The 27,954-nt window shown below is 35.0% G+C and overlaps 1 protein-coding gene across 1 annotated transcript in view; it reads left to right on the forward strand.

Moving 5' to 3' along the window:
- Nucleotides 1-26,984, forward strand: part of Dhx15 (DEAH-box helicase 15) — a 40,307-nt gene extending 13,323 nt beyond the window's left edge. The window contains exons 4-14 of the mRNA XM_085691903.2: nt 5,285-5,444; nt 6,219-6,437; nt 9,383-9,550; nt 14,384-14,470; nt 14,992-15,141; nt 15,490-15,598; nt 16,081-16,272; nt 18,867-18,989; nt 22,057-22,247; nt 25,021-25,190; nt 26,419-26,984. Of these exons, the coding sequence (XP_085548029.1) occupies nt 5,285-5,444; nt 6,219-6,437; nt 9,383-9,550; nt 14,384-14,470; nt 14,992-15,141; nt 15,490-15,598; nt 16,081-16,272; nt 18,867-18,989; nt 22,057-22,247; nt 25,021-25,190; nt 26,419-26,536 (1,687 nt within the window). The 3' untranslated portion in view covers nt 26,537-26,984. The remainder of the gene's footprint in view (nt 1-5,284; nt 5,445-6,218; nt 6,438-9,382; nt 9,551-14,383; nt 14,471-14,991; nt 15,142-15,489; nt 15,599-16,080; nt 16,273-18,866; nt 18,990-22,056; nt 22,248-25,020; nt 25,191-26,418) is intronic.
- The last annotated feature ends 970 nt before the right edge of the window (nt 26,985-27,954 follow it).

Raw genomic sequence — 27,954 nt, forward strand, 5'->3', positions numbered from 1 at the left:
TCTCTGAGTATGTTGATCTGTGTACAGCCCTAAGTAATTACACGTAGATTAGCAGTGTGTAGTCAACATGGCTAATAGTTGCTGCTGGTGGTAGTGGTAGTGCATTTCTGACTTATGCACTAAGTTGAATCTTATTAACCAGTTGTGGTTTGTGTGAGAATACCATTCATAGGCTCAAGTATTTGAATCTTTGTTTCCAAATTGGACAGTTTGAGAAGGAAGTGTGGCCTTATTTGAGGAAGTGTGTCACGAGGGGTGGGTCATAGTTTGTCACTCTCCCTCTGGCTTTCTGGTAATGTATAAGCTCCGAGCTACTGTTCCAGTGCCTTGTCTCTTTGCTCCCATCCTTTTTGCCGTGGTGGTCATGAATTCAGCCTCTGAAACTGAAAGCAGGCATCCAAAATAAACTTAAGTTGCCTTGGTCTTGGTGTCTCCTCACAATAATAGAAAAGTAACTAAGACACCAGTTAAACGAATTAAAAAGGGACTTAAGAAAGTAATGTAATAAAATTCTATATATCATGATATTTGAGTTACAGTTGAGGGAGGTTAGCATGAATTAAAATTTGATGTTTGTCATGGAATGAATGTAGGCAAATACTTTTAGGACTTGAGGTAAAAGGTAAAAACAGGTCTGCTACTGCTTTTAAGTCCACAATTGTACAATTTAAAAGTAATTAGTAGTAGCCTCAGTAGTACTTAAGCTAAATGGTTTAGTTTGACCTGTTAGAGTAAATGATTAGTTAGTCTTTAAGCAACTAAAAGACTAAAATAATTGTTAGCATTCAAGTTGAATTCTTTTTTTTTAAAAATGTTTGTGTAGGAAACTTGTGCCTCACAACTTGTTGAGGTTTGAAGTTGATTTTTTAAATTAGACTGAACTCGGATCCATAGTTTATAAGGGAAATGCTGTTCCCCCCTAGAAGTAGAATTCTACTGACTTGTATCTCTGTAAACTAATTAGGTTATCTACTTATATTTCTAATATTATTTATGCACTTGCCAAGGAGTGTTTGTAGAAAGACTCACTTTGTTTACGCGCTACCATTGTTTTAGAAAATACTGCATGAGAAATTGCAACCTCGGCTTTCTGTCATGTATTGTCTTAAATTTAGAGTTGTAGGAGCTGTGAAAGTATTTTAAAATAATATGTTTTTTTTTGTTTTTAGTTAAATTTTTAATGTTTTTCTTACAGGTTTCTTAATTCTGAAACAGACTAAATATTCTAAGTCTCTGAACTATAACAAAGTGTGTGTTCATTGTGTTTAGGGGTCTGGGCTAAGTATTTCAGCTAAGAATGAATATGTATGTATTGCAAAGAGAGTTGGATGTTTCCTGGTATTTGCTTTGCTTGCTTTATTAGAACATTAAGGTATTTAAAATATTGTATATTCTTTAGATGAGCATCTACATCTAGTAGTTCTCGCTGTTGCCTAGTGATTCTCAACCTGTGGGTTGTTACCCCTTTGGGGGTTACATATCAAATATTCTCCATATCAGATATTTACATTATGATTCATAACAGCAAAATTACAGTTATGAAGTAGCAATGAAAGTAATTTTATAGTGGGGGTCATCACAATGTGAAGGACCATATTAAAGGATTGCAGCTTAAGGAATGTTAAGGACTGCTGCTGTAGCCACTAATGTTAACACTGTTGTACCTACTGTTCAGGCGTGTCAAGTTATACTTGATCCTGTGGAAGTTATCAAGAAATGTTTGTTGATAAAATACTGAACCATCTTGAATTAGTAGTAATGTTACTATTTACATTGTTACAATGAAAACATGATTCAATAGACTTAAATTATTTAGGAGATTTTCATTAATTTAAAATAATTTTGGGTGATAAGCTCATAGCAGAAGTAGTTATTCAATTAGTTGGCTGTGAATATATATGCAGACACTGAGATTATTAACTATCCAAACTGAGTTTGTTGGAATGTATGACATAGCCAGGAATTATAAATGGGCTGTTTGTAAAGAGATCTTAATAAAACTATTCATATTGACTAAGTTTGCTTAAAGTTCTTACTTAATGGTATAAGTTTTTGAGTTAGCCCATCAGAAGTTCCCTGTTTTAACAGGGTAAAGTTGAACTACTCTGGGTTGAGGGCAGTCTCTATTATAGAACTATTTTCTGTCAATGAAGCCATTTTTGCTTTGTTCTCTGTGTTACTGTTGGCATTCAGAAATTCTATAGTTAAAGGAATGCAAAAGGTGAATAGAGTTGACACTACTTTCCTTTTGTGAAAATGAAAATAATCCAGAAAAAAATCACTATCTGTATTAAACTTGGACGCTTGCTTGTCATTCCTTAAAAGATTAAATAAAATTTTATGATTATGTATTGGGTATCTAGAAAATAAAATAAGACCCAGATTTTGGTGTCCCCTTGGTGTACTGAAACCAATTCTTCAAGGATATCATATTCAAATATCATAATGTCATTGAGAAATGTTGATTCTTTACAACCTTAAGTTGCTTTTGCCAAGTATTGGTGGCACACACCTTTAATTGCAGCACTCCGGAGGCAGAGGCAGGCTTGGTCTACAGAGCTAGTTCCAGGACAGGCTCCAAAGCTACCGAGAAATTGGGTCTCGAAAAACAAAAAATTGGTCCAGCAAATTGTTTTCTATACACTTCTTTAAATAGGCATATTAATTTGGCTGTTTTCATTTTTCTCTTTGTTGTGACCGCATCCCAGACAAGCAACATAAGGCTTACCTGTTAAGAAGGGATGGGAAACACCATGAAGAGTGCATGGTGGTCAGAAGTGTGAGGCAGCTGCTCATACTATCTACAGGAAAGAAATAGAAATAAAGCTCAGGTGATAGCTCCTAATCCGGGAGCCCAGCCTGTGACATAATGCCACCAGCCCCACATGTAGAGTGAATCTTCCCTCTCACTTTAAAGTTTCTGGAAACACCTTTATAAAAGCATTCAGAAGTTTATTTTCATTAGCAGCCATAAGTTAAGAGTAACTTTCAAGCAGTTTATTGGTCACTCTCCTATGTTATTTGTATATATTAGTTGAAAAATGCTTAAGCTAGGATAGTGTTGCTCAGCACCAGCAACACTTTTTGTTTTACTTGGTTTTAACTTATTAAGTAAGTATGTAAGCCTGTATAATTTAGAGACATTAACACACCAGTTTCGTGACTTTCTTATAAATTGGAGTACACCTTAGAATCATTTGAAGTCTGGTAACTAGTAGGTGTTTGGATATTACCTGTGAATATTTGATACTGATCAAATTTTGAGTATTGTAACTTCAGATACACTATGAAGTTTTTGAAATAACGGACTGAATTAATCTGCTAATTAAAGGGTTTTCAGAAATGTAGGGTTTCCTGTTGAAAGATTAACAACTGATAGTCCAGAAAGGTGTAGAGGCAGCACTGAGGTATGATAAATAGGTATTTGAACAAATATTGTTGAAATAGTTCTTTCTTGTTCCCCTAAAAGTTAAAATAAAATTTTTTTGCCACTAAGGCATTTATCCACAATCACTTTGTCACTCATTTTAGTAGCTCATTTGAAAACAGCAATTGCCAAATGCTCTCAAATAGATGAAAAATTTCAAGACATCTAGAAGCCACTGTGACTTATTAGGTGCTATGCTGTATTGTTATGACATTCAGTCATTGTTTAATTGACATTCTTTTTTTCTTTCATGTCCTTAAAATAAAATCTTGGGAATTGATTTCAGAAATGGTGGTGGTTTTTATTTTTAAGAGCACTAAAGAAACACAAACTGTATAAATAGAGACTAGGTATGTTGACTCTTGTATAACAAGCCCTTTCCTGAAATTTGACTTGTGCGTGAGTAGTGAAGGTATGTCGTCAGGGTTTTTGTCCTGCCCGGTTTCTGCAGTCATTAAGTCCCAAAGAAATCATACAGGGGTCTACATTAACTATAAACTGATTGGCCCATTAGCTCAGGGTTCGTATTTCTCTTATAACGTATATTAGCCCATTATTCTTGTCTATGTTGGCCACATAGCCCAGTACATTTTTTAGTGAGGCAGTTACATCTTGCTTCTTCTGTGGCTGGGCCAGGACTGCAGACCAAGTTTTCCTCTTCTCAGAATTATCCTGTTGACCCGCCTCTAATTCCTGTCTGGTTGTCCCGCCTATACTTCCTGCCTGGCTACTGACCAATCAGCGTTTATTTTAAAATATAATTGACAGAATACAGACCATTGTCCCACACCAAAGGTATACTTTGCCAAATATTGTAAATAAATTTGTGATTACTTAGATGAAATAAAGAGAGGGGTTCATTATTTTGTACACTGTCAGAATGCTGAACTTAACTGCTTCATTGGATGGTTTAAACTGAAGTCAAGTTGGCTGCTGAAAGATTAGGTATGGTTAGACATAGGACAACGAGCCAAAATGACGTCATAAATGATGACTTCAGATTTAAATTTCTAAATGGGTTTTTATTTAACTGACCACGAACTGTGGCTTTAGCATTGAAAGGCATGCTATGTTTTGTCTAAGTGCCAAACTTAGAGATAGTTGTTCTGTGCTAGTGACAGCACTGGCCTGAGTGGAATGGACAGGAGATGACTGACAGTGTTCTACAAGCCACCCTTGATCTGATACTGACTCTACTGGTTCCTTCTGTAATGGTTGGATTCCATATTAACTGCCTTCTCTGAAGCCATTTCTAAGCCTAGCTTCTTTCTTTCCTTTTTTTTTTTTTTTGATTCACCATTCAGTCTGATGTCATTTACTTTTTATTTTACACTTAAGTATCAACATTCTTATGGTGCTGATACTGTTATTCCCAGAACTTTTATGAATGAACCCATTTTTGTCCTTTATATCATTTCATTGGTGTTGGGGAGGATAGCAAACAGGCTTCTATGCTGTCAGCTATTTTTAACATTATTACCTTAAAAAATTAGGGTTTCATTTTTTCCCCCAAAATGTACATTTTGCATATAGTAACACTTTAATTGTTTGATAGCATGAAACAACTTAAAATGGTTTGTTTATTAACTTGTTTTTAAATTTTTTATAGGGATTTTTCCCCCTTTTTAGTTTATGACAGATTGATTTTAGTGTTTGTATGAAACCATGTGATCATTATATGCCACAGTTAGGAGTTATGTTTCTCAGTATATTGCAATATTTGGTAAGATTTTATGATAACTTTCATGTACTCTTAAACTCCTTTTGTATAATTTTTGCAGTTGTTACTTATGTCATTATGCTTAGTTTTAAAATCACACAGCTGAGTCTTGACTAATGTTGTCTTTGTGATTATAGGTATATGACTGATGGGATGCTACTTCGTGAAGCCATGAATGATCCCCTCCTGGAGCGTTATGGTGTGATAATTCTTGATGAGGCTCATGAAAGAACATTGGCTACAGACATTCTCATGGGTGTTTTGAAGGAAGTTGTAAGACAAAGATCAGATTTAAAGGTAAAGAAGTCATTTTATTTTTAGTCATGTGTTTGTGTGTGTGCACGTAGGAATGTGTACATGAGTGCTGATGCTAGCAGAGGCCAGAGGTATTGGATGCCCTAGTATAATCAGATGGGAGCAATTATATACAGGGCCAACATACCCAAAGAAACAGTCTTATAAGTATGGTGATACCTTGTAATCCCTGGGCCAGAAAGGTAGGTATGGGAAGATTCCTGGGCCTTGGGCCGGCCAGCCTGAAGACCCTAACATACCTAAGGTTTTCAAAATACACTGCTCATTAAGATAATTTAGGAGAAATGAGCAAATTTTATTATTCAGTAATCATATTATATTAGCAAATCTTTATTTTCATGATGTATAATGAGTGTGTTTTACATAGGGTTTACTTGTCAGATAGTCTCGTATTTTAAAATATAAATAGCTATAATATATTCCTTTCTGCATTTATTTATTTGTTTGTGTATTTAATGTTTCTTTATCTTTGAAGATTACCTTTTTTGGGAGTGTGGAGTGTTGAGACAGGTTCTCGCTATTTATGTTGTCCTGAGCTCACTCATGTAGACCAGGCTGCCCTTGGCCTCACAGATATGCCTGCCCATATCTCCCTAGTGCTGAGATTAAAGAGGACATACACTACCACACCCAGCCTTAAGGACTGTCTATATAGCTGATAATATATGTTTAATTAGGACCATAGCTATTTTTCCCTTTTGAGATTATGTAAATTTTTAAAATTTCAAAAGTAATTTGCTTTTTTTCCTCCTACAGGTTATAGTTATGAGTGCTACCCTAGATGCTGGGAAATTCCAGATTTACTTTGACAACTGTCCTCTCTTAACTATTCCTGGCCGAACACATCCTGTTGAAATTTTTTATACTCCCGAACCAGAGAGAGATTATCTTGAAGCAGCAATTCGAACAGTGATCCAGATACATATGTGTGAAGAGGAGGAAGGAGACCTTCTCCTTTTCTTGACTGGTCAAGAGGTATTTCATTCAGTGATTTTTATTAGCCAGGAGCTATAAGCTTAATATTACAAACATTGGCCATATTTATCTCACCTTAGTCATTCAAAGTTTTCTTGTTGAAAAGTATACAATTGAAATGTTTGGGTACTATTTACTGAGTCCTATTCTAAAATGTTTTTCTCAATAGATTTCTGATCTGAAGGAAGAGAATTTGTTAAAGCAAGTTCTTGTTTCTGTTAAAGGAGGTAATGCAAGAGTCAGCTTTGCATACATGCTCTTTAAGTCATTTAAGACGTTGGATTGCTTTTCTAGAGAAGTGTTTATAGTTCCAAAAAATTATGGTACATGATGCCTATTCAGTGTTATGGAAGATTGCTAGTTTCTTAGACTTCACCAAAACCTTTTTTATTGTGTCCAACTCCTATGGTACTGTTACCTAGATGATATTTTAGCAAATGCCATTCAGTTGAGAGCTGTAAATTTTGGATAATTTTTTAAACCTGGAATTGTTCTTTGGCCTGGATTTGTACCTTTAAGCATGGTTCCCTTGTAGAGTTTGAGTTTTCAGCCTACATGCTATTTATGTTGTGAGTTGAAAATTTGTCTTGTCAGATACCTATCATTGTAGGACATTTATCATCAGCTTGCCCAGCCTTTTCATATTAGATGCAGCAATACTTCGTGAGAGGTGGCCAGCAAAGACATGTGTAGACTTTGCCAAATGTCTTGGGGAAAGGTGTTTGTGAATTCATTTCCTGTGAAGACTCATCCTTAGTTCTTTTGTGAGCTAAGGTGCGTCACAAATGCAGTTTTCTGGGTAAAGTTTCCCTCTATTGGAACTACTCATCCTTTTTATGCAGTTTTAGTGGAAAAATTCCATAAAGCTTTTGTAAGACTTACTGCTTTACAAACGGCATGTAAACAGCATTCGTCCTGTAGCTGTTGATGCTGATGTTGTTGGTGTGCTCATTTTGTCCTCTGTTTGTTTGGTCTCTACAGTTTCTTACTTCCTCTTTGCTTAAACCTGCTTCAACAGCTAGACATATTTGAATAGTATTGGAAATTTCGGGTGATCTCTTGGGGAAACCAAAAGGATCTTTTTCTGAGCCAGCTTAATGTAATTTATTTCATTCATAGAGAAAAGGAAGGCTTTCATGTGGTGTTTACTCATGTGTGCTGGCATGTTATGAAATGAAGTAGCTGTGAACTCTTGATATGTTTTGAATTTGAAGACTTTTGACTGGTTTTTCATAGATTTCATTTACTGTGCTTAGCATAGTCTTTCAATAGGTGAAGTGTAGGTATTATGTTGATCACTTATTTTTCAATGTGTTGCTGACATTACCAAATCTGAAACATTGATAGTCTAATTGTCTTATTTAAAATCTTTTTTCACTTTGATAGGGTTCTTAATTCTGTATTTATATGCCAGCAGGGGGCATTCTGATCTAGATAGAGCATTTAAAAGCAATTTTATATATATATATGGCATTCTGTTTTCATTTTCTAGAAACTTGACGTGGTCTCAAGAAACAATGGGTTCTTCCTTTTTTGTTTTTGTTGTCGTTTGTTTTTTTTCAAGACAGGGTTTCTCTGTGTTACAGCCCTAGCTGTCCTACTTGCTTTGAAGACCATGCTGACTTTGAACCCATAGAGATCCACATGCTTCTGCCTTCCAAGTGGAAAGTAGTGTGCTGTTACTGCTGTCTCGAAACCCTGAGTTTTTAGTAGTAATTTTCTTGTGTCAAGCAACCTTAGGATAGTGGTTTTTTTTTTTTTAAAAGGGTATTTTATAGTAGGCAAAGGGGTTTTGTTTTATTGTACCCAAGGATTGTATATTTTTTAAAGGTTTATTTTAATTTTATGCATGTTGCTTGTATGTGTTGTGTGCCTTGTGCTCAAGAAGCTAGAACAGAGTACCAAATACACTGGAAGTAGAATTACATAGACAGTTGTGAGCTGCTATTTGGGTGTTCAGAACCAATTTCAGGTCCTCTGGAATAACAGCCAGTGTGCTTAGCCTCTGAGCCAGTCCCAAATTTTATATTTTTTAACATAGAAGTAATTGCAAATTGGTTTAAAATCATTTTTAGGAAAGTTTGGTAGAAACCCAGTTTACCTGAAATTACTTTTTTCTCTTAATGATATTCCTAATGAAAAAGAATTTAAACAATAAACAACTTATTGGTTAGAGCAGGTGACTGCCTCGTTATATACATGACAGACTTGAATAAATTGGTGTACTTCCAAGTTTGTTTCAGCAAAATATTTGTCCACCAACCATCCCTTTTTAAACCATTTGTCACCCCAGAATTACTGCTCCTCTCTCAAATGCATTTATTATGTCTTTTTTAAGTTTATATTTGAATATGAATGCATTGGAATAGTTTGCCCTGGTGAGGAAAATTCTGAAGCAGCTCTAAGGCATTTGTGTGTCAGCTTGCTTTTAAATATCTATGTTGATATTGTTGTAAAGGTGCTTGTTCTCATTAGGTACAGTGAGACAATTCTTCCATGTAATTGCAGTAGTGATATGTGACATTAAAGCCTCATTGACTTATTTTAAATATCTAACACATCGGCTTCTTTTAGATTGTGAACATTGAAAAGGTTATGAGTGCAGTTAAATGTTCCTGGGTGAGAAATTTCAATTTTAAGACAATTTGTTGAGAATTAATTAGGACATCTGAATCTTCAAGAAAAGGGGCATGGAATACAAATATTGCAGTTACATATCTGCCTCAATACAGAAATCAGAATTTTGTTGGTTGTTTCAATATCACACTGAAATTTGTTTAATTTTTGATTACCAAATTTAGATTATTTATAGAAATGATAGGCATTGATTATCGATATGAAAATGAAGGCAAATCATTGATGACAAATGAAATGTAATGTGGATTACGATAAATACTTTATATTCCATGATTTTTGTTTTCATCATCAATGTTTTTGTTTTATAGGAAATTGATGAGGCCTGTAAGAGAATAAAGCGTGAAGTTGATGATTTGGGCCCCGAAGTTGGAGATATTAAAATCATTCCATTGTATTCTACACTTCCACCCCAGCAACAGCAACGCATTTTTGAGCCACCACCTCCAAAAAAACAGAATGGAGCAATTGGAAGAAAGGTAACATTAAATATTTCGTATAGTTATTGATAATGGAAAATTTAGAGAAACCAAATATAAACAACTATAAATTATAAGCTGGGTATCATGGTGTGTTTCTGTAATTCTAGCATTCTTTCAGAGAAGCAATAAAGATTTTAAAATTTTTATCACAATAAAAAAATGTAAAATTATCCTGGGTTACGAATAGAAATTTGCTTGGTCTACATAGTGAGACCGTATCTCCAAAAAACAGCAACCAAAAAAAAAAAAACAAAAAAACACGCACCCAAAAATGATTGACCACAACAAAATACTCTGCATTTCAGAAGTAAATGGAAAAGTGTGTTAAGATGAACTCCAATTTTTTTAATCCTTGTATCAGAAGATGAACTGTGGGTAGATGGTGTCATTGCACATCTTTAATCGAAAGGCAGAGGCAGGTAGTTTTCTGTGAGTCAAGACCAGCATGGTCTGCAAAGTGAGTTCCAGGACAGCCAAAGGCTACAACAGAGGAAACCCTGTCTTGAAAAACAAAAGCAAAACAGAACGAATTGCTTTCTCCTACAGAGGCAGTTGGTTCTTAGTAGATGGAAGAGTACTTACAGGAGAGTATGGGAAATGTTGCCTTGTCCTATTAGATGTATGACACTCCACAGCTAAATGGTTTTTTTTTTTCTTTTTAGTTCCATGCTTTGGCCCCTTTCTAGAGTTTTCTGTTAAAAAAAAAACAACAACAACAGATTTTAAGTCAATAAGTACTAAATATTGACTCTACAGACTCCGAAGCATTAATCACACTGAATAAATACATGGATTCCTTGAAGGCAGGAACCATATTACTTTATTTTGGTAGAGGGATGTGTAATTGGCCTAGGTAAGGGAGCAAGGGGGTATATGCTCAGTACCAGTTTCAAGATAAGCTAAGATGTTGAGATTTCAGGTTTTAATAGTCTTGAAAATAAGACTGCACTGTGAAAAATATTAGAGCAGTGACCTCAACTTGAAAACATTCCTACTAATTTCTGATCTAATATGCTTCATTGGGTTGAAGGTCTCTTATTAGAGACCTTAGGTAATGCATTCCCTGGGACATGTCAAAACATTTCTGTGGTACTGTTCTGTGGAAGATTCTCAGTGAATACATTTGTAGTAAAAATATTTGTATTTTGTATGCTTTTAGTTTGAAAATACTGATTTATTTTAAGTATGTCACCAAGCGCAAAGATGCAGCAATTTAAGGGGAGAGAAATTGATTAATTGATTTGATTGATTGATTTTTAGTTCAGTCTGATCTCAGCATCGTTCTGCTTGAGTCTCCTGAGTTTTGGAATAGCAAGCATGAAAGAACATTCCAAGCTAAAATAATTAGCTGGGTTCTGTTGCTTACTAATTACTACATCTCAAAGTAGGGATTCAGTAAAAGAGATATGGCTCTTGTGGAGATGATTCCATGGTTTTGAAGAGAAGGTTATTGTTCCATTATTTAAAGGTAGTTAACTGCATTAGCTAAGAAATGTCTTTGAGCCAGTGGTGGTGGCACACACCTTTAATCCCAGCTTTCAGGAGGCTGGGGTTACAGATCTCTGTGAGTCCAGCCTGGTATACAGAGAGAGTTCCAGGACAGCCAAAACTATACATAAAAACCCTGTCTCAAAAGAACAAATGTGTTTGAATTAAAGGGAAAAACTGTTCCTCAGGTTACAATGACTTTTAAAAATTCAAATTATCTTAAATAGATTATTGTGGCCAAACAGTATTCATATAGGGCAACCCAGGCATCCTGAGTTCTATTTGAAGAGCAGTTGATGAACTAAATATTGGTTCCATTTAGAGGCTAGTTATTGAGGATAACTTATAAATTTTATGAATTTTAGTGCTGGTGCCAACTAAGGACATGCTCTATATTGTGGGTCATTTATCTTAAGATAGTTTCTTAGTTCTGAGATTTTTAACACTTTGTAAGGCTATTTTTGAACACTTACTACAAAATTACAGTCAAGAAAAGTCTTGTAACATTCCCACTTTGTCTGCTGACTAATTCCCTATTGGATGGTAAACTGTTATATCTAGATCTGGTTTACTACTTGCTTTACCTGAAGTTGCAAAACAACTCTATAAATAAATAATAAATTTCATTTATTTAACTTTTATCCATTCATTAAGTTTATGTGTGCTTATGGGCATGTATGTTGTATTATTTAGCCGCACCTGATATTTTCAGTTTTGTGAAATCTGTATAAGAAATAATATTATAATTCTAAAAACTTTGAATTTTTGTTCCCAAAGCTAACCTCTCATGGTTTTTAAGTCCTATCCTTTTGGTGGTAGAGACTTTGGTGACTATCAAATGAAAAGCCTCCAGCAGACCTGAAGGACTCAGTGAATCCAGTGTGTGAATTTTTTTTTCTTCCTAGCAAGAGACACTTAAAGTAATGACATAGAGCTTGCTGAGTTCTCATGATCCTCTTTTTCTTAACTACCTGGATGACCATGTGTTTTGTTTTTGTTTTTGTTTTTTGCAGAGCATATATATTATAATAAAAGGTTTCTTTGTGAAGCCTTGGCTTTCCTGGAATTAGCTCTGTAGATCAGGCTGGCCTTGAACTCATACAGATCTGCCTGCCTTGCTTTCTGAGTGCTAGAATTAACAACATGCACCACCACCATCTAACTTATTTTTTAATTGAAGTAAGGGCGCCCGTCTCCATAGCCTTGTTTTCCTTGGTGTTAGTTATTTGTGGATGTCATAAATATTGAAATTTTAGAAAAAAGAATAATGCCCATGTCTTAGGTCTTAATAACTATAGCAACTCTTAGAAAGGAAAGCATTTGGTTGGGACTGGCTTACAGTTCAGATGTTTAGTTCATTAACAGCAGTGCCCTGAGTATGGTAGCACTCAGGCAGACATGGTGTTGGGAAGAGCTGAGAGTTTTACACCTGAATCCCCAGTCAGCAGGAAGTTGCAATGACACATGAGCTTCTGAGACCTCATACCTCCACCAACAAAGCCACACCTAACTACAAGACCACACTTCTAATAGTGCCACTTTCCTATGAGCCTGTGAGGGCCATTTTCTCTCAAACTACCACAGCCCAGGTTTTAAGTTTAAGCTGTCCTAAGCAGCATGATGACATTTCCCACCACCCTGTTCCCTTTTGTACTTGATGTGAATCTTCATCTGTTTACCCGTCCGACCCAGAGTGTATATATTACTTGAAGATTGTCTTGTGAAGTGATGAATAGTGCTTGTGTTCTAATATAGATATTTGTTTATTTTTAGTTCCTTATAATTGATCACTTCAAGAAATTTTATCATGTTGTATATATTCCAAGAACCCTATGAAATGCACTTTTAACGTAACACAAAATAATTGTCTTTTAACTGTCTCAAATGTATTCAGAACCATGATCTTTTGGTGTAGAAGTCAAGTGTACATATGATTTTTGGTAGTTTATATGGCATTTAAAATTTCAGCTCTCTAATTTTGTTCCTCACAACTCTGTTAACTAGTCTAATACAGAGTTCTAAAAAAAAAAAAACCTGACACTTAGGGTTTTAGACACTGTTCTGGTTTGATTTCTAGCTCTGACACTTTGTGTCTCTTTGTTCCAGTTACAACAAAAACTTGACTTTCTACAAGAATAGTGTACTTTCTTTCCAAGTACAGTTGGGTTGTACTTTTTTCCTGTTACTGCTATATTTTTTATGTGTATTTCATTTCTAATTATTTGTTGTATGATCTATAGATAGAAAAAAAGTTTATGCCATTTGTTTATCAGCCAGTATAAAGAAGCCTTTGTGTTTTTTTTTTTTTTTTTTTGAGACAAAATGGGGTTTCTAAAGTGTAGCCTGGATGCCCTGGAACTTACTCTGTAGACCAGGCTGGTCTTGAACTCACAGAGATCCACCTGCCTCTGCCTCCCAAGTGCTGGGATTAAAGGTGTATGCCACCACCCAACAAAAGTCATTAAATGATTCTGAAATATTCATTGTTAGATCCAAGGTTTTATGCTGGCATTTTGAGTAACCTTCCCTATTAGAAAATAACACTGTCTGTATTATTTAAAGTATTGAATATTAGTCACTGGATTTAAGACTCTTGAATAACGAATTTTTTTTTTCCTGAAGTGAAAGAAGAGAGATAAATACGTGTCCTTTAAATTCTTGTCTGTTTCTGTAGTCATACTTAAATATAAATCCCTGGCTAGGCTGACCCTCTTGTGGCTCATCTCCTCTGAGATATTTTGTGTAAACTTTGAATCCTATGCTAAAAAACTATTTTATATTCAAGTAGAAAATAACTCCTTTTTAATCTCAAAGCATATCTTTGTCATTTGCACTTTCTATGTCTATAACCTTACCTTCGAAATTATAATGTATTGTCATACATTATGTGTGTGTGTGTGTGTGTGTGTGTGATCTATGTGTCAACCACTTGCATGTCAACTGTCTCCAAATGTCAGCATCACCAGCAAGAAGCATCCACTTCCTTTTGTTTCTGTAGGAAAAAAAACTCCACTATTTCCCAAGTCAGACCTGTTTTTCTCTTTTCTCTCTTCTTTGAGCAAACATGGTTTCTTTGGAGTGCTAGTCAAGCACTCCCTGAGGTGAATGAACCCCTTAAAACTAATTTTTGAATAAAATCTAGGGATTATCATTGTGGTTGATAGTCAAATTGTGTTGATAAAAATTGCTGTTGTGACATAATTGAAATGGTTAGTCTTGCACTTTTAGTTTGTCTGTTAAGGTCTTAGTCATTGAAGAAAAATACGTAGATATTTATACACTGGTTTAAAAGTCCTTTTGTTGTCTTAGCGTTAAGTCATGGCAATTGTGCTTCTTAAACAGGTGGTTGTGTCAACTAACATTGCAGAGACCTCTTTGACAATAGATGGTGTGGTGTTTGTGATTGACCCTGGATTTGCAAAGCAAAAGGTAACTGTGCTGGAGCTTACTTCATACAGTGTGAGCTTGAGTGTGCTAAATGGTTGCTCATTTTGTGGTTTAAATAATTTTTAGGGTTACTTCCCCAATTTGGATTTCAGTTTCAAATTTCTGACATGATTCTTGTGTTCTGTCTAGCTTTCAGAAATTAATGCTGTGTTCAGTAATCTAGATAGACTACATGCCCCTTGTGCTCTAGTATCAGGCTGCTTCGGTGTCCCTTCTGTGTATTATAGTGGTGACTTAAGCATATGGTAAGGAGAAAAGTGGTAGTAATAGAAAATTCTGGATCATCTATTTGTTTGAGAATTTTAGCTTCAGTCTTTTGGAACGGTAGCCAGAATGCCTGAAAGAAAGGTAGATCATAAACAAGCAGTTCTCATCATGGGAGCTGATATTCATGGTCAGCAAAACTACCTTTTATTTTGGCATTAATCGTGGCCCGTGAATGATTGTATTGGATTCAGTTTTGTGTTTTACTGAAAAGAGAATCCCTGTTTCCATTTCAATAGGTATATAATCCTAGAATCAGAGTTGAGTCTCTCTTGGTGACAGCAATTAGTAAAGCTTCAGCTCAGCAAAGGGCTGGTCGAGCTGGACGCACCAGACCTGGGAAATGCTTCCGACTTTACACAGAGAAAGCTTATAAAACAGAAATGCAGGTAAGGAGTATTGCTGTATCTTACACATTTGGGAGAATATAAATGTAATGTTCTAGTGGGAGGAAAGGAACTTTATTTCAGTTAACATTTTTGAGCCTCAGCTCCTTTATCCTTAATGAGTTATGTCATAGCCTATTGACATATCTGTTTTCTTTCTACGGCTAGCTCCAAAATGTATATATTGTAGAAATAGTTGAAAGGCGTGACTTGGTTTTTGTTTTGGTATAATTCTCAAGTGTTTTTCCCCCATGAGATAGTTATATACAAGTTATGTAATACCAAAGCAAGAGGCTAAGGAATTAGAGGTGAAGGGTATTATTACCATAACCTGTGTTTTTCTTTTATTAGGATAACACCTATCCTGAGATTTTGCGCTCTAATTTAGGATCAGTTGTATTGCAATTGAAGAAGCTTGGTATTGATGATTTGGTACATTTTGATTTTATGGACCCACCAGGTATGACTTAAAACGGGACCTTTGTCAGCTCTGTGTATCCTGTAGAACATAAATGTATTAAGTGCATTTTGCCTATTGACTCCACTAATGCATTTAAGATTGGTTGTACAAAGCAGTGTTAAAACTTTAAAAAGGGTGGCAGTTATGTTAGTCTGGGATTTTAGGTTTGAATTATTGCCAGGGCATGGAAATGTAAAAATTGTAATATTTCTAATTTTTTATGAAAAAGTAATGTTCTGCTGGCTTCAATCTTAACAAAAGACATCCTTGAACTAATTCACCTGGTTTACATATAAGTACTTTTGAAAGTCATTTTGGCATAGTGTTGTTTGCTATATCTATATGATTAAATTTGATCACAGTTTGAGTTCTGAACTGGGTCGAATATAGGGTGAAAAATGAGATTGCTATAATAGTTTGTGCTTTGTCATATTTTTGCTTACTTAAGACAACTTGTCTAATAAGATTGCCTTTTTTTTTAGCTCCTGAAACTCTGATGAGAGCCCTCGAACTTCTGAATTACTTGGCTGCTTTAAATGATGATGGAGATCTAACTGAATTGGGATCCATGATGGCAGAGTTTCCTCTAGATCCACAGCTCGCTAAAATGGTTATTGCAAGTTGTGACTACAACTGTTCTAATGAGGTCCTATCTATTACTGCTATGTTGTCAGGTAATAGAGGGAGAGGGACCTTTCAAAAGCCCAGCTCTTCAGAGTTTGGGTGGACTTCCCTTTTGTTGTTTTTATTATCATTATTCAGCATGGCGGTAGATTTTATAGATGGCTTTAAGGATCTTAGTTTGCCTCCTAAATACCTTGTAAATAGCTTTATAAAATCCCTTACAAAAAGTAAAGTTTGTGTTCATAAAATACAGTAAAACATTTGCTCTATTGAGTACAAATAGAAGTTGCAATAAGAATATGTTTGAATACAATTGTAACTGCATTTTTCTTTAGATCCATTAGTGCTATTTTAAAAGTTTATTGAAGGTACAAAAACTTGGTTAGTATTTGACACTATTTAGTGAGCCTGTTTTATTTAAATTGAGCCTTTCCTTACTTACATGTATGTGTATTCAGTGACAAACATGAGTTTCTGATTCAGTGTCACATAGAAATAGTAATGTATAATTTGGGACTTAAAAATCTGACTTTGATACTCTTACAATGGCAGAAACTTTTTGATACACTTGATAACTTTAAAAAGTTAGACCTTACAATATAAGAATTCTGATAATCAAAATACTGTATACTACTAGTATCAGTCCTGGAGAGAACTGACTCTAATTGCAGAGTGGTTTATTGGTCCTGATTATTTAATACTGTAAATTCAAACTCTATGGAATTAAAGGATAACTAAACTTTCTAAATATAAAATTATGGCATAGTTCAGATGTATGGTATATTCTAATGGTGTGACTTTTATCTAAGCAGTAGATAAATGTTTTCTTGCAGAGTTATGACTGATCAGACTCAGAGCAGATGGGCAGGGCAGTAGCAATGTTTTAAGTAAATGTCTTATTTGCAGAGGTGGTGGTAGGTTGTTGTCTGCCTTGCTTCTATGTCTTGTTATATTCTCCCAGTTGTTTTTCTCCCAGTATATCTTAGGTTTTAGAGGGAAGTTGGGACAAGAATTATTAGTGTGCTTGTCTGTTACCTACCAGGATTTTTTCCCCTCTAGGTTCTCATATCAGATATAGTAAACAATACTTTTGTGTTTAGAATATTAGTCCTTTGGAGTTGGTCATTGTGGTGAGAGTGAACTCATCCAGCTAGATCTTAGTCTTATGTGTAGTAGTAATTAGGAAAAATAATTTATTGGTGGTTGTCTTTATCAAGAGATTAAATGTACAGTGATTTTTTTTTTTAAAACGGGTCATTTCTGGACAATGTTAAAATGTGCAATCAGGGAGAAGTCATGACAAAAAGCAGTTAGCTTGTGAAGCTTTGTTTGCTGGTTAGTTTGAGGTTCTGAGTTAGAAACCAGAGGCCTATGGGGCTCTATTTACTCCCATTCAACTCTGGTGGCTATTTCATGTTAGTGCTTAGAGCTGTCATGTTTCCGTACTTACGAGTTACCTTGCTTCGGTTGTATTAAGCAAGACCTTTAAAGTTCACTATGATTGCATTGATGTCTTTATTTGGCTACTTTGGCATCTTTAAAGGGAAAAACTGTATGGGAAAGAGTAATTTAATACTGTATTTGATCTCGATGTTGATTATTCCCGTTATCTTCTATCTGAACTGATAATTCATGATTTTTATTGGTAAGGTTATAAAAGCTTCAAAACATTGAAAAGTCCCAAGCTTGTTAAGTATTTATTTTGATATTACTTTTTATGCTATGAAATTGCTAACATGAATTAAGGAAGGTCGTATTTTTAAAAAATGTAGTGCATACTTTGTAACAACTTAAAAGTTTGTGAATTAATGTTGAGGCTCTAAACAACTACTGTAGTTCAATATTTTGACCCTTGAAATACTGTTTCAGACTAATTGTCAACTCTTTAATATTGGATTTACTTTTATATTCAGGGTTTGATTCAGTTTTTTTTCCAACTTGGGGCTTTCTTTACTAATTTTTAATTAAAATGCTGCAACATTAGATTGACCATTCCAGCCTTGAATTTTCTTAATTCTAAGGCGGTTTAACCTTCCACCACTACTGTTATCATCAAGCCCAAGAGTTCTCAAATCTTTTTTTTTTTTTATGTTTACATATGCTTTACTCACCGGTGCTAATAGTGATACCCACCAGTTGGTAATAGCCAAAGATTTAGGGAAACAATTTTGATAGAAATGTGGCAGTAGACTGGTTGCAAAGTTGTTATTGTTATTTAGTGGGCAAGTACAGCTTCCTAACTATAGCCATTCAATGGGTTGAATGGATCGCCTTTTGAAAAATTAGTTAATTAAAAGGCTATTGACACCATATTTCTGGTTATTGGTAGAGCTATCAGCACTGGTTTTTGAAATAAGTTGAGCTTTCTAGTAATTGATGGCCTTCAGAATAGCTGTTTTGATGCCTACTTTTAGATCTAGTTAAAATAATCAGGTACTCTGTAGCTTTGAAACCCTCTTGTCTTACAGATGTGGTTAGGTGATGTACCAAATCAAGGTAGTAAACAGTCCAAGATGCAGTTGGAGGCCATCCTGCCCTGCCCTATGCTCTGTGAACTGACCTAGCTAGGCCTTGTTCCTCTATCTGTGAATGCGTGACTCATCGATATGGGCGTTTGTGTTGGGCCCATACCAACCTTGTTTAGTCCCACAGTGTTTTGTTCGCCCCACGGAGGCCAAGAAAGCTGCAGATGAGGCCAAGATGAGATTTGCCCACATAGATGGAGATCATCTGACACTGCTGAATGTCTACCACGCTTTTAAACAAAGTAAGTAGAATTAGATTGAAGGACCTCTTTTATCTAAATGTCACTTGCAGCATAGGAGATGTTTCTTCATCTCACTTTCATTTATTATCTGTGACAACGTTACATTAGAAACCCAGAGATTGGTTAGAAAAACTCCTGACGAGCATTTAAAATAGAATTGCCAATCTTTTTCAAAATTGTTTGGATTTATAATAAGGGAAAGAGGAGCAATCAGAGAAAACTTGAGAAATACAGTAATAAAAATGGACCCTGTATAAATTTACTACTAACACAAAAAATTGTAATGTGTTTCATGTTTTATATATATTTATTTTTCAATCATAAAGCCAACAAATTGAATGAACAGTAGGTTTGAGTTACTGTTCTCAAACTACAAATGGTCTGTAAACATGGAGGGGAAAGTTCACCTGCCTTATTTCTCACTATGAAACTGGACAACAGTAGTCAGGTGGTGGTAGAGCATGCCTTTAATCCTAGATTAAAAAAGGAATTTAAGGAAAGCCAGGGCCACACAGAAATCTTGTCTCAAAAAATGGAAAATATACCCACTTAAATATTAAATGTCTCTAATTTCTCATACTGCAGTTGTTACAATTAAAATAAGTTTGAAAATATCCTCAATTTCATTGCAAATCAATTATGAAATTATAACATTAGTTTTATTGTAAGTATTTTGACTTTTGGGTAGGTGAGTTTGGTGAAAGTATTAATAGATATCTACAGATGTCTCACTCTGCCTGTTGTAGTTGGACCAGAAACCAGAGGGGGTAAAGACTTAGACAAAAACATTAATTCTCTAGAGGCATGATTGTTTTATACTAAGTGCTTGTAGCTACCAGAAAACCTTTTTCCTGGTAAGCCTTGGTTGTTTTTTAGGCCTGTTAAAATACTCTGTATCCTTGTATTATACCAGAGGCAGCAGACCCTTTAAAGGACAGTTGTTAGCTATTATTCATTCACTAACTGCTACCTTTTAAAAAATACATGCTTATCCACATCACCATACCATTACTTGATTTTTATAAAGATTTATTTATTTATTATGTATACAATATTCTTCCTGATCTCAATATAAATGGCTGTGAGCCACCATGTAGTTGCTGGGAATTGAACTCAGGACCTCTGGAATAGTAGTCAATGCTCTTAACTGCTGAGCCATCTCTCCAGCCCTTATTTTTTATTCTGTTTATTGAGTCTGAGATTTTAGTCTTGTTTATTAAAATATTTGAGTGCATTGGACTTGTAGGTATGCTTCAAATACTGGACAAAGTATTTTTCATCGGGACTATGGATGATATGGGAAAGCTTAAGATGTCATGTTAATAAGATGGCATCTTAATATCTGTACCGTATATGCAGACAAGAAAATGTTATAACACCTTTGTGTGGACGGTTTTATTCTAATCTACAATTCTCTTACCTTTAAGAGTAGCTCTTAACATTGTGAAGAATTAGTTGGCAGTATTAGTTTTAGATGTCTGTCTCATTTATTTAGTTATTTCTCACCAGTTTAGAAATACGGTAGAACCATCAGGTGACACTTGTTCATCTTAACTAAAATTGTCATTTGATCAGTCAGTTGGCTAGTTTTACACAAGCTGATATTGAATTTAGGTGACACTCCTCTGAGTAACTGGATAACAGGCGTGTTTAATAACCACACCCAGCTCTTTGATGTTTGATTTCTAAATGCAAAATTTTGAAAGCTGCATTCTTGATCCGGTGTGAAAAACAACAACACCTTAGAGATTTTCATTGCCCAACTTTTGGTCATATTCTTTAGTTTGAAGATGTTTGAAGTCATACTCCTTCTTACTCTATTCTGAAATGGCAATGTATTTTGTAATAATGAACCTTTCTATCAGCTTACTCAGTCTGTTTAAGACAAAGTTAAATCTTATATCGCTTGAATCTCAACCTCAGGAACAAAACAGTATACCACAAATAATACTATCTGAGGAAGATCAGCATGATCTAGTTTTAATGCTTTTTTTTATTTTGCAACCTCAGTTTATTAAAGGATCTGTGAAGCAGATGATGGAGTTTTTTTTCATGATTGTCATTAAAAGCAGGTCGCTCCAAAAGGATTCTTTTTCTTTGATATAGTTAGTACTTTTTGAACTTTGAGCTGAATAGTACTGGGTTGATTAGAATTTTTTCAAGAAATCATTCAAAAAGAAATATCTTTTTGATAATACATGTAGTGAAATTATTAATACTTGACATGCTTATTCATAGGCCTTGGAGGACACAGATAATAAAAGCTTGCTTGTAATTGCAGAGGCAGGTGTGCCAGTTACAAGTTAGCGTCTTAGTTCAGGCACAGTTAGAGAGCATCATGCTAGGTATTTGAAATTCACTTCATTACTTAATGTTGTATTTGATTTTCTTCAGTTAAGGCTGTGATTTCTTTGAAAATTGGCAAAATCTGGCATTTTACCAAGTTCTCTGAATCTACCTGTGTCTAATAATCCTTTGTTGGAAACAGCCAGGTGGCTGTTAATAGGTAAATAACTCAATTTGCTAAGAACCATTGATTTAAAATCATTGTTTTGGCATTTATTAGTCAGAAACTTTAGTACTGTTTCTTTCAATTCATTTGAATTGGACTTATTGTTTGTTTTGAATAAAAGTTGGTAGTATACAACTTATTTAGAGAAGATGATGTGTATAAATATTTTTCTCTAATTTGTTTAGTTTATACATTTTTCTTATTAAAGATTTTATTGATGTGTGTGTGTGTGTGTGTGTGAGAGAGAGAGAGAGAGAGAGAGAGAGAGAGAGAGAGAGAGAGAGAGAGAGAGTTCGTCAGTGATTGAATGCAAGTGTCCCAGGAAACCAGAAGCTTCAGATACTGCTGGAGCCAGAGCTACAGATGTCCCAGTGTGAGCTGCCCAACATGGGTGCTTAGGAACCAATTTCTTGTCCTCTGCTAAGACACTTAGTCATGTCTCCAGCCCTGTAGTTTTTTGGGTTTTTTTGTTTTAAATAAAAAGTTGCCTTTCAGAATTTTCTACTGTGTGGATGATTCACGGTTCCCTTTTTTTTCTTCTGCCCAACTTTTTAGATCATGAATCTGTTCAGTGGTGTTATGACAACTTCATTAACTACCGGTCGCTGATGTCTGCAGACAATGTACGCCAGCAGCTATCAAGAATTATGGACAGATTTAATTTGCCCCGTCGAAGTACTGATTTCACAAGCAGGGACTATTATATTAATATAAGAAAAGCTTTGGTTACTGGGTATTTTATGCAGGTAAGTAGTTAGATCAGGATTCCATAATTAAATGTTCATGTAATTTTTGCTTTTTTAGTAAACTTACTGGTTTGGTTTGACTTGAATATATATAAAACTTAATTCTAAATGTCTAGTTTCTTCAAATGAATTGTTATACACAGAATCATGTCTAGTGAATAATAAGATAGAAGACTTATTTGTTTGGATATAATTTTTAGAAGTACTTATTTTTGTTATGGAGTCTTTGTAATAACAAATGGATACTTTGGCCGTTTTCAGATACAGATGGGAGTTTCAGCTCTTGATTTCTGATAAATACTTTAAGGCATTTATCTTGGTCTTAGTTGGAAATGCATTATCCTACGACCACCAAAATAAAATTTAAGTGCATGAATCCATAAGTTGACTTTCCTCTGCCATTTAGTGTTTTATGTGTGCCTATTTTGCCTTAATCTCTCTATCTCTACTACTACTCCCCCTTCTCTCTCTCTCCCCCTCTCCTCTCTCTTCATACACATATATTTGTTTTTGTGTATGTATGTACATATTATATACGTGTATATTGCATACCATGTGGGTGCTGGGAATTGAGCCTGGATCCTCTGGAAGCTAGTTTTCTTAATCATTGAGCCACCTCTCAAGCTCCTGTGTCTCCACATCTAAATAACTATATTTTATAGTTCTACACAATCCCATTGGGGTGTTGCAAAATCCAGTGTTTTTTGATTTAAACCATTGTTATAAGTTAATTTAAATTTACTATATTAAAAGTTATTGAAAGTGGAATTTTGAGAAAAACCAGATGAATACCCTGAGCATTTTTTTACATTTTATCATGTATGGGTGTTTTGCCTGAATGTATGTGTGAACCAGTTGCATGCCTGGTGCAGATAGAGGTATTAGATCATCTGAAACTGGGGTTAAAGTGGGTTGTGAACCACCATGTGGTTGCTGAGGATAGAACCCAAGTCTTTTTCACGAACAGCCAAGAGCTCGTAACTGCTAAGCCACCTCTCCCGTGCTTGAAAATATTTTAAGGGTTAGGGTAAACCAAAGTGATACTTGAAAAAAACTCTGGTATAAGTTCAAAATTTATTGCTCGAATTGAAATTGGTTTTTTAAACCATCCCCTCTTGCTCATGCTTATTTAGTCTCCCTATCATTGGATATTTCTTAAACTAAATATATCAGCCTCAAAGTAGCTAGAAGGAACCTGGTGCGTTTGGTTCCATCACCTAAAGCCAAAGGTATTTTGTGAAGTTGCTGTCTTTGAATCAAAGTAACATGTAACATGAACGGGGCCTGCTTGTTTGTGTTTTCTGTCCTGCTTGGTTCCCACAGCTGTTTAGCCCCAAAGAAAATCACACAGAGATCTCTATAAGTTATAAAGCTGATTGGCCCATTACCTCGGGCTACTTATTAGCTCTTGTAGCTTATATTAACCCATTATTCTGATCTATATTTGCCATATGGCTCAGCACCTTTTTCAGTGGGACAGATCACATCCTGCTGCTTCAGTGATCTGGGCAGGAGTGGAAGGAATGAACTTCCTCCTTCCCAGAATTCTCCTGTTCTCATTGTATCATTTTTGCTTCCTGTCTGGTTTTCCCGCCTATACTTCCTGCCTGGCCAATCAGCATTTATTAAAATCATGATTGACAGAATACAGACAATTCTCCCCTACCAGTAACAGGAAAAGTGGGTTGGTGAATTTGTGAGAAAGGGTGACTCTTAGCTCCAGTAGACCTTTACTTTCCAGGGGTGGAGATTGCAGATGTGTGTGGTCACTAACTTATTGTAGTATAAAGTGAATAATACAGTAAGGAATCATTGGTTTTTTTTTCTCCAGAACTTAATTATATTCTTGATATTTAATTTAATATGTAGTCTTTTGTTGATATTTCTTAAATTTGCTTTTGTTATTACACACACAACACACACAGAGAGAGAGAGAGAGAGATAAAGCTGTCCTTAAGTACTTAGGATCGCTGGAGAGATAGCTCAGTGGTTAAGAACACACTGGCTGCTCTTTCAGTGTTCCCAAGTTCAGTTCCCTGCAACCACATGGAGACTCACAGCCCTCAATATCTGATGCTTTCTTTTGGCATAAAGATGTACATGCAGATAGGTGTGTTTGTGTGTGTGTGTGAATCTTGAAAAGAAACTAGTTTCTCAGCTCCTGTTTTAATACCAGCAAATGTTAACTGGCGCCTAGTAGTATGTATATAGTATAAATATTTACTAAATTACATTGATTCACATTACCCAGAGTTTTAGAATTGGAAAGGACAAAAGATTCTTGTCATCATTATTTGGTAGATGTTGCAGTCTAAGTGTATTATTAGCAAAAGAAATATAGGAAAGAATTATGTGATCTCTATTTTTTTCTTACAGTTTTCTTTTCTTTGTAGGCTGCTGTTGTTTTTGTGTTTGCTTAGATTTCTTTTCTTCACCTTAGTTATGAGTGTGGTACTTGTTTATTCTGTCCAGACAGTAGATAATAGTCTGGTTAAGAGTACTGTACAGTACTGTACTGTACATTACTAAGAGTAATGTACTTGGGTTCAATTCTTAGTGCCCACAGAGTGTAACTAAAATAGTCTGTGACTCCAATTCCCGGGGGGTCCAGCACCCTCTTCTGACCTCCTCGGACAGCCACACATGTGGTATACTGATAAATATTCAGGCAAAACATGCATGTGTTTGTGAAATCTCAGAAAAGATTTTTTTTTTCTTGTAAATATCTCAAACTGTTTTTTAGCTATTTCATTTGTTACTGTTTTGGTTTCAGGTGGCACATTTAGAACGAACAGGGCATTACTTAACTGTGAAAGATAACCAGGTGGTCCAGTTGCATCCCTCTACTGTGCTTGATCACAAGCCTGAATGGGTGCTTTATAATGAGTTTGTGCTGACAACAAAGAATTACATCCGGACATGTACAGATATCAAGCCAGAATGGTAAGCATGCTGTTTGTTTTCAGGTTCAAGTTTAGTATTGTGCTGTGGATAGAATTTTACTGTGGGTGTAGTAAATTTAGTGTTCTCTGCTCATTGTATATCATTGAGCCTCTTAGCTAGATGTGTATTCCCATGTATAGATCTTGAATTTGCATAATATGGTGGAGTTTTAGTCAGTTTTTTGTTTGTTTTGTTTTGGTGAGAGGACAGTGGGAATTTTTGTGTGGGCAGGGACTTGAATAGTATCAGGACTTTCTTTGCCATTTTGTAGTCTCTGATTACAGATGTTTGTCTTTAATATTTTGCTTTTTTTTTCAGAGAGAGTAGGTATTTATTTAGTGGATTATATAGAGGGGAAGGGGGAATGGCAGAGAGAGGCAGAGAAAGAAAGAGAAACAGAAGGGGAGAAGAGCCACTGCCAGCTACCTCTTCGGGAGAGAGGTGGAAAGGATGTGTTTTTTTTAAGTGTTTTATTTGTCCTTAATTATTTATTAAATGTTGGTATTTTTGGACTTAGGCAAAGATAATAATTACATCAAGTTGTATGTTAGCTAGCATTAATTTCTAAAAATTGTAATTATGACTGACCAATATTTAGCAAAATCCAGTTTTGTGATTCTTCCCCACCAGTCCATCCACCATTTTATAAGTTATGGAAATGTCAGCTAAGAATGAACTGGAAGGCGTTTATGTTAGTGGTATCAGTATTTTGCAGCTTCCATCTGTCACTAGTTATGACTTTTGACAATAAAATGCAGAAAATAATTATTTTATCGTGTTTTGCTGAGGGGACAAATGTATAGTGGTCTTTATAAGTCATACAGTTTTATATTTGTAGTTTAGAAGACATTGAGAATGAGAAAATGAAGTCATTTGACTATCAAAATAGTTAATGGAACGCGTCTCATTTTTATAATCTTTAAAACACAGATTAAAAAGGAGTGTGGTCAAATGAAACACTTCATAGCTTTGTATTTTCATATTATATAATATTTAAATAAATATTTTGAAAATTCCAATACTTTTTTTCAAAGTTGATAAGTTCAACAGAAAATTAGTATTTTTGCTAAACCAAATTTCTAAACGTGATGTTTGTTAAAATGTGGGTTTATATTTATTATTGTTTTGTCTTAATTCAGCAATAAATGATTTCATTTCTAACTTATTAGTAACTCTAGTGCTTACTTAAATTCCTGATTTCCTAACTTCCACCCCCCTTTTTGGACAGGTTGGTGAAAATTGCCCCTCAATATTATGACATGAGCAATTTCCCACAGTGTGAAGCAAAGAGACAGTTGGACCGCATTATTGCCAAACTTCAGTCCAAGGAATATTCACAGTACTGAATTCAATGCTTAGAACTGAAGTTATTCAGAGGACAGCTTTAAAAGATGAATGAAGTCAAGTTCAAGTTGTGCTCTTCATGGTGGTTCAATAATGGCCTTTATTTGAAAGCTTTTTAATTTTTTCTTTACAGTAAATATTCCATTCTGATTTCATAAATTAAACATTTATGCCTCCCTTTTGTGTTGACACTGTAGCTCATACTGGAAAAGTCGATCAATGTTTTGCAGTTTATTGAAAGTAGTTCTATATATAACAATGTTACAAGCATTTCTTTAGAAATGGTTGAAAATGCTTCTAAAATGTGATTATCGACCATGGTATGCATGATCGTTGTAATTGTTGACATTCCTTTTAGAAGTTGTGAAATGTTACAACTTGTGCTTATGTAGACACAATCTTCTGTCTCCGTACAGAGGCACTGACTTCAATAAAGTCTATTTATACTAATCTTGGCCAAGTTCTTTGGTATCTTTTATTCTAGTCTCTAAGTATAGCAGCTGCTTTTCCCAAGGGTTGGGTTTTTTCTTTTCTCATTGTAATCATATTGTTACTACATATTTAGCATTTTTTAAAAGGTGTGCTCCTTTGGTACAGTAGTCATTAAAGCCAGGTTTTAAACAGCATAATGTAGCGCTTTGTCAGGTTAATCGGTGTGTGATCTAATGGGATAAAGTGTGTAATATTTTTTGAAATTGGATCCCCAGAGATAGAATAATGGAAGAATGTCTTTCTCCTCATTCTTCTTAAAATTCATTTTATAAGGCTGATAATTTATTACCTTGTTAAATGCATTTTTGTCGGATCTTACTGTACTCAGACAAACAGTTTAAGTACTCCAGACTCTAGCATGTTTATTTGTACTGGGTAGGAGGGAACAGTACTGTGGATCACCATTAGTTTACTAAATATTGGATGTTGGAAGCTTTTTCTAGTGTAATATGTATAGTATGTTATAGTAAAAATTTGACTTTCCTATTAACAGGCAGTTGACAAACTAAAATCATTTTGAAATCAAAATGATGTGCTTGATGTGGCCAGTCAAATGTACTGCAATAAATTTTTCACTTACAGACTATTATTATTACTGTTATTATTAACATCGGGTGCCCCTTTCCCTTCTGTTTTTTTTGAGACAGGTCTCACTATGAAGTCCTGGCTAACTTTGAACTCACTGTGTAGATCAGTTTTACCTCAGAAATCAGTGTTTCTCCTGCCTCTGCCATCTGTGTTTTTTTTTTGTTTTTTAATATAAAAGAGAAATGTATAGTTGTGTTCTGTTGATGTGTTAGTTTCAGGGAATTTGATAGTAGTGTGCCTCTTTTTTAAATGATGTCTGTGGTTCAGGGTATCTAGAAACCACATCAGAGAGATGAGGGGAAAACAAAACTGGCTCATTGACCTCAACAGTAAGAGAAAG

The sequence above is a fragment of the Myodes glareolus genome, chromosome 8, assembly GCF_982192425.1.
Source record: "Myodes glareolus chromosome 8, mMyoGla1.1, whole genome shotgun sequence".
Lineage (NCBI taxonomy): Eukaryota > Metazoa > Chordata > Mammalia > Rodentia > Cricetidae > Myodes > Myodes glareolus.